At 38.1% G+C, this 13,671-nt stretch overlaps 1 protein-coding gene across 1 annotated transcript in view; it reads right to left on the minus strand.

The window, feature by feature from the left end:
- prkn (parkin RBR E3 ubiquitin protein ligase) overlaps positions 1-13,671 on the minus strand; it is a 1,158,643-nt gene that overhangs the window by 21,705 nt on the left and 1,123,267 nt on the right. Inside the window, exon 10 of the mRNA XM_039738446.1 lies at positions 2,860-2,946. Within this exon, the coding sequence (XP_039594380.1) occupies positions 2,860-2,946 (87 nt within the window). The remainder of the gene's footprint in view (positions 1-2,859; positions 2,947-13,671) is intronic.

Here is a 13,671-nt window from a genome sequence, read left to right on the forward strand (position 1 = left end):
ATAATGCAAACAGTACGTGACACGTGTTTCGCCCTAATTTTGGGGTCATCAGGCGTATATACTCAGTGCACCCCCTCTTGGGAATCAAACCTCAGACGTCGGCGCTAGAGGTGAAGCCTCTTCCATTGCGCCACGGCGTGTGGTTTGTCTATTTGAGAGTATGTAGATCGGGGTGTATATATATATATATATATATATATATACCCGAGCTTCGCAGCGGAGAAGTAGTGTGTTAAAGAAGTTATGAAAAAGAAAAGGGAACATTTTAAAAATAATGTAACATGATTGTCAATGTAATTGTTTTGTGAGTGTTATGCGTGTTGCTGTCATCAAGGATTTGATTATCATTATTTCTTTCAGTTCACGTGAGCTGCTCGGTGTACATGCATCGAAGGTTCCCAGCTGTGCCGGTGCCATCTCGTGTGATGTCCACGGCTGTATTTAATGTTGGCTAAGACCCGGCACTTAAAAGTTTCTCTCGCAGTTTCGCTGAGTTTGTGCCAAACACCACCCTGACCATCTCATCTTCGTCTGCATAAGCACAGTTCTGCACCCGTGAATATTTAGCGGCAGTGTTTCTATTGGATTGCCGCTGACGGACGGCCTTATATGGGCAGGCACTAAATTACGTGGGAGGCTTAACTCCGTCTTCCACGGCCATTGAGCAGAAGTCTATTATAGTATATGGACGAAAAAATAGGTTCCAGTTATGACCATTACACATAGAATTTCGAAATGAAACCTGCCCAACTTTTGTAAGTAAGCTGTAAGGAATGAGCCTGCCAAATTTCAGCCTTCTACCTACACGGGAAGTTGGAGAATTAGTGATGAGTGAGTGAGTGAGTGAGTGAGTGAGGGCTTTGCCTTTTATTAGTATAGATAAACACACCCACTACTATCATGTGGTCTAGTCAACACCAGGCTAGCAAACAGAGTGGAACGAACATCAAGCCTATGTGGGTGCTCAATTCTGGGGACATGTTAGCTAAAGCCAGTGGCACATTATATAATGTTTTGTAATAGGGTATGTCAAAGTTGATGACTACAGTTGCTGATCTCTTTACCGGAGGATATCATGAATAGAATTCAGTGTATGATAAATTTGACAACTTTGAGCAGACGATTCAGCACAGTTTCACATTTCCAAAGTATTGCAAGCTTAACCCTTTTTGTGACAGCCAATAATGTGCTACCTGACAAAGCCAGTGCTATATGAATACTTGAGTCTGTATTCTGTTTGCGATGTCCAAAACAGCTGTGCTTGTAACACTGTGCTTGTATGTATTACACTTCCGGGTGGATGCTCATAGGTTCTCAAACTCTCCCACACACAGAACCCCCCTTCCAAGGACTTAGAACAGAATGAAACCTGTTTGATTTTGTGAGGAAGAATCACAGAGAATTCTCTGCGACTGCCTTCAACTTTCTAAGATTATGTAAATGAAGTCTGCAAAAGACAATCACTGGAAACATGTAATGTGACAGGGCATTAAAAGAAAGTAGGGTACAAAAGTGTAATTTAAAGATAGCAAACTCAGAGAAAGCCACAGCAATATGTACAGTATTTAAAGCAATTCGATTCACTAACCATAGCAATAAATTTATTACTGGCTATTGATTGATAATCATTCTCATCTTTGGGTACAGCATTAACTACTTTGTTGGCCAAATTCTGTGGTTTTTGCATTGTGAATGTCTTTGTATCTTCATTAACTCTGATGAGTTTTACTTTCCTTATCAAGTTTCAATGGGACCTGTCCTTTTGGCAGGCAGTGTGGTACAGTAGCAGAAAAGTTGGCCAGGAAACCACAGCCACCCCTCCTGTTGTACTGTTTGAACAGATGTATGAAAAACAGCCATTTTTAAACTGCCTTGCAAGTGCCTTGTGTTGTTGTTTTTTAGGAATGGTACAATACACACTATTTGAAAATGAAAAAAATCTAATTCTCACTTAGAGGACCTGTGCAAAACTTTTTCAAACCTGGCAGGATCTAATCAGTAACATTTTAGAATAAGAATTTTAACTCAGGAAGCAGATTCTCTCCCCTCTTTGTTTTTACTCTGTTTATTTTTATTCATTTATTACTTTATCTATTTACTTATTTTTACTAGCTTAAAGTTTTACTCTGCTGGCCTAGCTCTCTTTCTCATGGGTGGAGGTTGATTTATTTCGAACAAAGTCTTGTAAAACGTATTTGACTTAAAAAAAGGAATGGCGCAATACAATTAATCCAATTACCTGCACATATTTTGAAGCATTTTTTTCAAAATGATGAAGCAAACAGATTTCTCAATTGATCAAAAAAGACGATAAGCAGATGGGTTTGCTAAAGATGCAAAACATAGTGTCAGGTCTTAAGCAGCATGTTGGAGGAGCACCTTTTGGGCTCATCAAGATATGTCGAACCACCCCAGGACAAGAAGGAGCACTATTGTTAATTGAGTTGTCTCCCTTTCCCACCACAGCTCAGAGAAAATGCCCTTTGAAAACAACTGACTCTGTCCCTTCCAGACAAAGCACTATAGGGCCCAGGCTCCCTGGAAGAGGGTGTATGTTATTGGACTGAGCTGAATGTAGGAAAGAGCTCCATCTTGATCAAGAAGACGCACCAAAAGAGCGGCTGTCCTTTGCCTACTCAGACAATTTTCTTTTGAACCTTAGCAAATAAATGGTACTATTGCACACTGTTTTCGTTTTCATTTAGAGGACATTAATGGGATGACCCACCTTTTCGTATCTCTTGACTGTGTCATTTCCCCACTCAGCAACACAGGGTAGACTAATGCACATTGAATGTCAGGCACTCTGTGACATTTGTAACACGTTAGTGATAGAGAAATCGAGGCAATTTTGTTTACCTGTGAAGTAACAACCATTTCTATTCCACTCACAGCTGTGCAGTCACCTTCATGGAACTCCTCCTTACATTCTCGGCAGAAGACAAACTTTAAAATAAAAAGAGAAATAATGTTTAGCAGTGTACCCAAAGAAACACAGACTCATCACGAATGTGAGAATATTGCTCACATGTGATGGTTTGATTTTTCTTCACTAAGTATATTCAAAATCCACATATTGATGATAACTATTCATACATTTACTAATCCCATTTAGTCTAATTTCATTGTCACTAGATATGGCAGCATACCTGACAGTACTGGTCACAAAGCAAGGACCAACCCTGGACAGGGCACTAGATGATTATAGAACAGGATACTTACTATATTAAATGAATTTCTCATTTTTATTAAGAGAAATGTTTTTGTTTTATTAAGCCTTTTAGGCATGTGCTGTGGTTAGGTGTAGGTCAGTTCTTTGTCTTTTGTTCACATGACCACAGTTATGTTTAAATAATGGAGTAAAAATCCTAAAAAAAAGAAATGTAGTACAACAAAGTTAATACTAGAGTATGAAGTATGCATGATTTTTATAATAGAACAAGCACAATTTAATAGGTTTCAAGGAGTAGAATGGGTATAGGGTTGATATAGCTGAACAACAGAAGCTCTAAAGTAACAGGACACACCAGCAGGGCTACTGAGTGCCCACATTAAACAATCAGTGAAAAATAATGCTCAAGCTATCCACGCAGAGAAGGAAACTTTGTGTGTATATTAATCAATTACACTTTGTTTTACATATTACACTGCAATCATGAACATTAACAAACAAAAGGAACAAACCAGTGCATTAAATAAAGCCGTCTAGGAGTCAATCATTTTCTGGTAAATAATACATGACGATGATGGTTGCAATTGTGTCAGAAAAAGTTGCCTGTTGTCATAAGTTTGCTGAGCCTCAAGGGAAAAACAGCATCTGCTCCGGTGAATTTGATGGCAGTCCATTGTCAATACGGCACTTTTTTTTATCTTGTGCTGTAACAGCAGTATTCCCATTGTCCATGATTGCCATAGCCCTTAATATGAAATGAGTGTAATAAAGAGAGCACAGAATCAGCTTGTATGTTCAGCTCTGGTGTTCTGTTTAATGCCTGTGGTTGTTTTGTATTGATTTTTAGGGTCTTTTAAGCGATTTTTTATTTTAATTGACTGGATTGCCTGTGGCAGCTTTGTGTTGATTCTTTTAAGACCTTTAAGTGGATTTTTACAATTGAATGCATTAGATTACAATATAATTTAAATCAATTTTTTGTGTTCTCTCCTTATATATGTCTTAATAAATAATATCAGGACACCTTTAGCCTTTAGCTACAAAGCATCTGGCAAAGAAAGAGATAAGGAATGTACTTTTACAAAAACGTTTGTCTTATAATGCTCTCAGATTTCTACTACCATACTATAAAGAAAATCAACTTGTACAACAGCTCATTGCCCAAGTAAGGAAGGTTGTAAGGTAAACCAGAAATAAATATGCTACAAGATAAATCTTTCAACACAAGATGTTCTTTGTGTGGTTAGGCTATAAAGTTGAATTAAAAATATTTGAGTCTGACAGTCTTTATCATGTACATTTTACACTTGTTTGCTTAGTAGACTGTTTCATCCAAAGCAACATACAAAAGTTGTCAACATAAGTGAGTAAACATCAGTTAGCCAATAAGAGGTGTCATTTTGCTTCACTTCTCATTGGATCCATAAATGGCTAACACAGTACATCACTCTACTACCACAGGAGAAGGTTTTTAAGTTGATTACCACAAGTGAAGAGCTCAGAATAATAATAGTAATAATACACTGTGTGCACAATTATTAGGCAAGTTGTATTTTTGAGGATTAATTTTAATATGGAACAAACACAGTGCTATCAGTCAATCCAAAATGTTAATAAACCTGAAACCTGAATGTTTCACAACGGAAATGTGAGTGTGAACATCATCAGGGGAATACATATTTGCGCACAATTATTAGGCAACTATTAGTGTGCAGATTTATTATGCAACTAAAGGAAAAATGAAAATTTTCCCATCTCACTTGTTTATTTTCATCTGTTATAGTGAGAATAATAAACAAACACCTCAAAATTTACAAATAAACATCTCTGACATTTCAAAAAAAAATAAATCAATCAATCAATGACCAATATAACCACCCTTCTTTCCAATAACAGTCATAAGCCTTTCCATTCATGGAGTCTGTCAGTTTCTTGATCTGTTGACGATCAGCTTTTTGTGGAGCAGTGACTACAGCCTCCCAGACACTCTTCAGAGAGGTGTATTGTTTTTCTCCCCCGTAAATCTAGCGTTTAAGAAGTGCCCACAAGTTCTCGATAGGGTTTAGGTCAGATGAGGAAGTGGGGCCATGTCATTATTCCTTCATCTTTAAGGCCTTTACTGGCTGGCCACGCAGTGGAGAACTTCGATACAAGTGATGGAGCATTGGCCTGCATAAAAATCATGGTCTTCTTCAAAGATGTAGACTTTTTCCTGTATCACTGTTTGAAGAAAGTGTCTTTGAAAAACTGGCAGTAGGTTTGGGAGTTAATTTTGAGTTCATCTTCAATGCAAAAAGGTCCAACTAGCTCATCTTTAAAAATACCAGCACCCCACCTCCACGTTGGAGTGGAGCTCTGTGCCCATTACTGATCCACAGGTCCATCCATCTGGTCCATCAAGAGTCACTTTCATCTCATCGGTCCATAAAACCTTTGAAAAAAATCTGTCTTCAGATATTTCTTGGCCCAGTTTTGACGTTTCAACTTATGTTTCTTGTTCAGTGGTGGTTGGGTTTCAGCCGTCCTTACCTTGGCCATGTCTTTGAGCACTGAACACCTATTACTTCTGGGCACTCCAGGTAGGTTGCAGCTCTGGAATATGAAAGTACTGGAGGATAATGGGTTCCTGGTAGCTTCACGTTTGATTCTTCTCAAATCTTTGGCAGCTAATTTGCGTCTTTTGTTCTCAACACGTTTCTTGCGACCCTGTTGACTATTTGCAACAAAATGTTTGATGGTTCTGTGATCACACACCAATATCTTAGCAATTCCAAAAGTGCTGCATCCCTCTGAAAGACTTTTTACAATTTTTGACTTTTCAGAGTCAATTAAATCTCTTTTTTGGCCCATTTTGCCCGAGGAAAACTAGCTGCCTAATAATTCTGCACACCTTGATATAGGGTGTTGATCTCCTTAGGCCACACCCTCCCTCATTACACAAATACACATCACCTGACGTGCTTAAATCCAATAAGCATTCAAGTTAATACAGCTTGGAGTTGGAATATACGCATTAAAAATGATGATATGGTCAAAATACTCACTTGCCTAATAATTGTGCACACAGTGTAATTCTTTACATTTATATAGTGCTTTTCTCACTTCTCAAAGCAGTGAAGTGTGGAGCCATTTCAACCACCAATGTGCAGCATGCACCTTGATGATGTAACAATAGCCATTTTGCGCCAGTAGACTCACCACACATGATCTATTAGGTAGTGAAAGGGTGACAGAGATAGTTAGCCAGGGGATAATTAGGGGGCCAGAATGGGCAACTTAGCCCGGACATCAGGATATTCCTTTCTCTTTTTAAAGGGTGCACAGGGATCTTTTATGACCACAGAGAGTCAGACCAATTCCTAAATAATAAAAATCTAACAGCCAATGCCATTAGACGGAAATTTACCAAACAAGATCATCTTCAAATGCTTCTTAAACACATTTAGAGAGTCATAATTCCAAATGGAGGTGGGCAGCTCATTCCACCAGCTAGGAGATACACATGAAGAGTTATTATCATTATTATTATTATCACCAGATGTGAGTTGATGAGAAGGAGCGTAGGACCTTCCAAGTGCATCCATATACATTGGTGATGATCCATTGAGTGCTCTGTAATTTTATATAGATAGGCAATGGATCATCTGTATTAGCTGCTAGTCCAGTTTACAAGAAATCACATTTCTAATGTAAATTAGCACATATTTTGTAACTTTCAATGGCCTTGTAAAGGATGCTAATCCCAACAAACTGAATGTTAGATGCAAATAAATCTGGAATATTCAGATTAAGAAGACAGGGACATGTAGAAGTAGAAGTAGACATTTCATAGGCTGATGTAAGATCTTTTCATATAAAATGCCATTTTAAATCAGTAACATTGTGGTTTAAAGATAATACTCAGATGGAAATCTACAGTTTTCATGTGTCAGAATTTAAAAAAAGTTCAACTTGAAAATATGTGAATGAAAAAAAAAGTTTCTATGTCTTTAATTACTTTATCTAGGTCTGGTTGAAAAAAGATTTTTTTTTAATTGCTGCATTATCTAAAAAGGAAAACTAATAATAAAGTGAATTGCCATTTTCAAACTTTCTGTCCTGGTCTTTGTATGCAGTTTCTCCTTAAGTCTGTTTGGCTTTTCCTTCAGCTACTCCTATTTTGCACATGTGGCCCTTAGTGAATGAATCCTGCTTTGCTTAAAACTAAACTTAGTGAATTCAAGAATGTTATGTTATATTATGTTATTGTCATCTGTTTATGATGTTTAATGGTTCACAAGCATACAGCATGTAATTGGAAAGTCAGTCAGTCAGGTCACTGGGATCTGCTGGAGCCAATCCCAGCCAACACAGAGCGCAAGGCAGGAACAAATCCCAGGCAGGGCACCAGCCCACCGCAGGGCACACACACACTAACACACCAAGGACAATTTATGATCGCCAATGCACCTAACCTGCATGTCTTTGGACTGTGGGAGGAAACCAGAATACCCACGCAGACACGGGGAGAACATGCAAACTCCAGGCAAGGAGGACCCGGCAAGCGAACCCGGGTCTCCTAACTGCGATGCAGCAGTGCTAATTGGAAAGTATGGTTGGATATTTCATTTTTTGAGAGTACACAAAGGCCATGTGATTGATTTAGCAAAGTGAGACAAACGGTAAAGTAAAACAAGTTAATGGATACTATGTCCTAGTCAAGTAATGCTTTATTACAATCTGGTGCTTGCTTTTAGAAGTTAAAGCTGATTAATATATTGTTTCTGTACCTCTACACACTTTTAATGGAAAAACAAGAGGGAATCAAAAAAGCAAGGAGCAAGGAGAGATACCTGAGTGACACAAAAACCTGTAAGCCTTCTTTGCTTATAAATAGATTTATAAACTGACTACACAAAAAATTATATTTGCTCTGAAACACTTTTTGTAAATAAAGATACAAGCATGTTGTTGTAATTAGCCTCTAATGAGCTACTGAGAATTGAGTTCTTGGAGTAACTAGGCTTTCTGCAGTTAACCTATATAATATAAAAAGCTTTGTATCATACACACTGTTTTAGATTTAAATATTTATCTAATAAATAAATAATACAACCATAAACACTATTCCAACATCAGTGTATTTATCGCAAAGCTATATTTATACTAATACACAGGAAATAATTTGTAGTATACAAAGTACAGTAATATTTAATAGGAGTAAATGGTCTAATAAAAGCCCTCTTTATTTAGAAAGCCTCCAAGGAGGCCACATTATGCGCAGATTATGTGTTAATTACAAAATAATCACAGGGGAAGAAGGATGAATGAAGGAGACACACAAAGTACCAAAGTAAACAGAACACAGAAACACTGGCTGCCATTCTGAGCCCATCTGCAGTGACACTGAAAGCTGTCTATGGTTCAGAATGATTTGCCTGTTTGTCCACTGCAAAGTACTACACTACACAATTGTTTTTCCATCTCCTGTTTCTCACTGTCTGACTCTCCCTCACCATGGATTCTTGTCCTCCTACCCCTTAGGTACTTGCAGCAGCTCACCTCTCAACACCATACTAGAAAGGCCTTTGACCATTTTCACTTCTGGACAAGCCCAAGAGCTCCCTCTGGTGGTGGTGAGTTTGCTCACAACACTTTAGTTGAACTTGCACTTAAAAGGCAGAGTCTCCTAGGAAGCACTCATGTTTGTCATCTTCAAGGAACAACATTTAACTACTTTTGCTCCAAGACTGAGTGACGACACCATAGGACTTTTAGGAAATAAAATTACATATAGAATGGTCCATTCTCCCTGAAACCATGTACAGTAATCCCTCCTCGATCGCGGGGGTTGCGTTCCAGAACCCCCCGCGATAGATGAAAATCCGCGAAGTAGAAACCATATGTTTGTATGGTTATTTTTATATATTTTAAGCCCTTATAAACTCTCCCACACTATTAACATTATTAGAGCCCTCTAGACATGAAATAATACCCTTTAGTCAAACGTTTAAACTGTGCTCCATGACAAGACAGAGGTGACAGTTCTTTCTCACAATTAAAAGAATGCAAATAGATCTTCTCTTTAGGAGCAGAGAATTTCAGAGGGAGAGAGAGATCGCTTGCAAAGAAAAGCAAACAATCAAAAAAAATCAATACGTGTGCTTTTAAGTTTGCCGCGGCATTTTTTAGAGGAGCGTCAGTATCTTCTAAGCAAACAGCCTCTGTGCAAACAGCCCTCTGCTCACATCTCCTCCGCCAGGCGCAGAGAACGTCAGAGAGAGAGAACGAGATTAAAGCAACAATCAAAAAAATCAATACGTGTGCTTTTAAGTTTGCCGCGGCATTTTTTAAAGGAGCGTCAGTATCTTCTAAGCAAACAGCCTCTGTGCAAACAGCCCCTCTGCTCACATCTCCTCCGTCAGGCGAGAGAACGCCAGAGAGAGAGCGAGATTAAAGCAAACAATCAAAAAATCAATAAGTGTGCTTTTGGAAGCACCGCGATAAAGCGGCATTTCTTAGAGGTGCCTCCGTATTCACTAGGCAAACAGCTTCTGTGCAAACAGCACCTCTGCTCACAGCCCCTCCGTCAGGCGCAGAGAATGTCAGAGAGGGTGAGAGAGAGGCAGAGACAAGCAAACCATCGAGCACTGCGCGGGATGCATATCTTATAGCATTGAGGATTTTTAGTTAATATTGTAATGACCCGTGGTTGAGTATTGAAGTTTTCGGAGCCGAACTCTGCCGTGCACTTCCCCCAAGCTGGTCGGCCAGCGGAATGCCAGCGCCATGCACGCAGCTGTACCTAGCTCATTAAGCAAGCGAGCACTCGTGTCCCATACACCGCACGACTCCGAGTGTCTCCATACATAATTGCATAGATGGAATCTAGCAACACACAGCTCTGTCCTTTTGTATCTCTTTATTAGAGCAGATAGTCAGAAACAAAGCTCAAGCTCCACACACTGCAAGGCCATTGTCAAGGTCATTCATAGAAACATCCCTCTCACTGATGGTAACTTGTTACACTTACTTATACCTGGGCTTCAAATGACCCAAGCCCACTCAAGCAACCGAAACATAAACACATGTAACATTTATAGAACAGGATATCAATTACCTTGCTTGCCCAGTACAAACAGTAAACATTACAGAAATATACCCACAATGCACCACGCTGTCAGCGCTGACTGCTGGGTCATTACAATATGTAATACATGCTCTGATTGGGTAGCTTCTAAGCCATCCACCAATAGCGTCCCTTGTATGAAATCAACTGGGCAAACAAACTGAGGAAGCGTGTAGCATAAATTAAAAAACCCATTGCCCACAGAAATCCACAAACCAGCGAAAAATCTGTGATATATATTTAGATATGCTTACATTTAAAATCCGCGATAGAGTGAAGCCGCGAAAGTCGAAGCGCTTGATATAGCGAGGGATTACTGTACTGCTATCCATCAGTCTTCTGGTGTTTATCCTCCTGTTAACCCTTCCAGGGCCTCTCTCTTTTACATACCTCCAGAAGGTTTGGCATCAATGTCAATTGCCTGGTCCCCTGTCTTCTGGCATTCTGGGAGAATATTGCCTAAAGTCCCCTTAATCCCACTTCTGTCCTTCACTTTCTGAGCTTGGCTGAGGCAATACATTACATCAGATACAGTGTAAAGTTTATTAAAACATCTGTGCGATATAAAGTTTTGTGAACATTATACTATATATACAAAAAAGATCATTGCAATCTGAAAATTAAATAATGTTATCATAAAATAATATACATGTACAGTGCATATGATTCATTTGTGTTAATTTACAAATAAAAGGTTAAAACATGTATTTTAACTTACTTCTTTTAAAATACTTTTTCTTTTATATTAAAATGCTCGAAACATTTCAGTTTCTACATGGACTCTTATTAATTCAAGACCTCTGCAATTCACCATGGTGTGCTGTCAATCAACTTCTGGGCCAAATCCTGACTGATGGCAGCCCATTCTTACATAATCAATGCTTGAAGTTTGTCAGAATTGATGGGTTTTTGTTTGTCCACCCACCTCTTGAAGATTGACCACAAGTTCTCAACGGGATTAAGTTCTGGGGAGTTTCCTGGCCATGGACCCAAAATTTTGATGTTTTGTTCCTCAAGCCACTTAGCTATCATGTTTGCCTTATGACACAGGGCTCCATCATGCTGGAAAAGGCATTGTGTGTCACCAAACTGTTCTTGGGTGGTAGGGAGAAGTTGCAATCAGAGGATATTTTGGTATCAAGCATTGATTAGGCAAGAATGGGGTGCCATCAGTAAGGATTTGGCCCAGAAGTTGATTGACAGCATGCCAGGGTGAATTGCAGAGGTCTTGAAAAAGAAGGGCCAACACTGCAAATATTGACTCTTTGCATAAACTTAATCAAATTGTCAATAAAAGCCTTTGAAAATTATGAAATGCTTGTAATTATAGTTCAGTATAACATAGAAACATCTGAGAAAAAGATCTAAAAACACTGAAGCAGCAAACTTTGTGAAAACCAATACTTGTGTCATTCTGAAAATGTTTGGCTACGACTGTACTTTCTGACCACCATGGCCAAAGCAGGTGCCTGATTTCATGTTATGTCAGAAATGATGAGCCTTGTTTTCTTTAAATGTGATTAAAAGCACAGTTTGAGAACTGGACACTATTCTTGCTATGTGGAAAATGTGTTGATTATAAACAACAGCCAAGGTGCTGAAATCTGCATAAATGGTCAGTAGTATAAAATAGCCTCATTAAACACTAGTGACCAGACTAAAAATTGAACATAGCTCCCTGGACCTTCGAGTCAGCAGAATAATTACAACAGTTTTGAGAAGAACAAGGCCATACAGCTCACCAATGTTATTCACAATATTTCCTTCAAAAGAACATTGAGCCAAGTTTTGAAGGTCCCAAAGTACTACTGTGTACCACACTACTTGGTAACTTATTCTGTGTTTCTGTGCGAAGAAAAACTTTCTAAGTTTGGTCCCTGTGACATATATGATTTTAGCCTTTATAATTCAAGAAAAAATTCTCCCTCTACAATTTCTAAATCACTAAGTACCTCCTTGGCAGTCCTTGTTACTGCTGCGAGGTTATTGACTTTTTCACATGTGAAAACTTCAAAAAACACATTAGAGCATTTGCTATTTCAGTGTCTGTATAATTTAGTTCGACCTTACTGTTCCTGATGCACTTCACCTCCTCCCTGCTTTCTTTTTCTTTTTTTAACCCCTAAATTACTAAAAGTATTATTTGAAGGTTCTTTTGCATTTTCTGCCTTTAGGATTCCTAAAATCCTCTTTAACCAGTGCTCTCATGTGTCCTTAAGCCCTTAGGTAGTTTTTATCTTATGCAGCATTATGCTTTGTCCTTTGCAAATACTTTTTTTCCTTATTTATTTACTTCTCAGTTCTCTTCGTTTCTTACTGTTTCTAAATTTCAGGATCAACATTATATGGAAAATTCTGTTAAACCTGCTCCTTGACTTTCTCCATACCATAAAGATTTGTCCTAGTGTATTGATTAAACACATCTGAATTGCAAAGTGAAGTGTAATTAACTCTGCTGACATGAAATTATGACTACTTGTCTTGACCTGAGGGAAAGAACTGGTGTTATTGTGGCTTTCATTTTTTATTTGCATCTTAAACAATGAATTGTTTTCACTTTATAGTGCTTTGTTTAAACATTTTTCAAAGACTTATTTGTTGCCTACATAACAATACAACGTGTCAGAATGAAATTTCATTCATATTAATCATGCAGACTGCTCTCCTATTTTTAATTGTTGAATGGTAAAACAAATGGTAGTTGAAAATAAATGCCACAGATCAAGTTAATTTCTATTTACATTAGATAATTTACCTTTGATTTTTTTTCAGCTGAATTTAAATGTTGTAAATATGCAGTTATCTTTATGAAATCCCCAAACAAAATAGAGACATGTCATTTGTACTGTGACTGACTACAGTCTTAATTTTTGAAATCTATATATATATACAGTCATATGAAAAAGTTTGGGAACCCCTCTCAGCCTGCATAATAATTTACTCTACTTTCAACAAAAAAGATAACAGTGGTATGTCTTTCATTTCCTAGGAACATCCGAGTACTGGGGTGTTTTCCGAACAAAGATTTTTAGTGAAGCAGTATTTAGTTGTATGAAATTAAATCAAAGGTGAAAAACTGGCTGTGTAAAAATTTGGGTGCCCTTGTAATTTTGCTGATTTGAATGCATGTAACTGCATAATACTGATTACTTGCAACACCAAATTGGTTGGATTACCTTGTTAAGAAGCATGCAGTTTTAAATGCTGCTTATTGAACATTCGCTCTCTTGGCAGTAAATCTGTTTTGGTAAGTGATATTATATTAAGTACAAAATCTGATCTGTGTCTTCTTACTGAAACCTGGCTTAGTAAATGTGACACTGTTCCCTTAGCTGAGGCGTCACCAGATGGATACTCGTTCCTTCATAAGTCTAGAGATTCTGGTCGAGGA

This window comes from Polypterus senegalus, chromosome 16, assembly GCF_016835505.1.
Source record: "Polypterus senegalus isolate Bchr_013 chromosome 16, ASM1683550v1, whole genome shotgun sequence".
NCBI classification, from domain to species: domain Eukaryota; kingdom Metazoa; phylum Chordata; class Cladistia; order Polypteriformes; family Polypteridae; genus Polypterus; species Polypterus senegalus.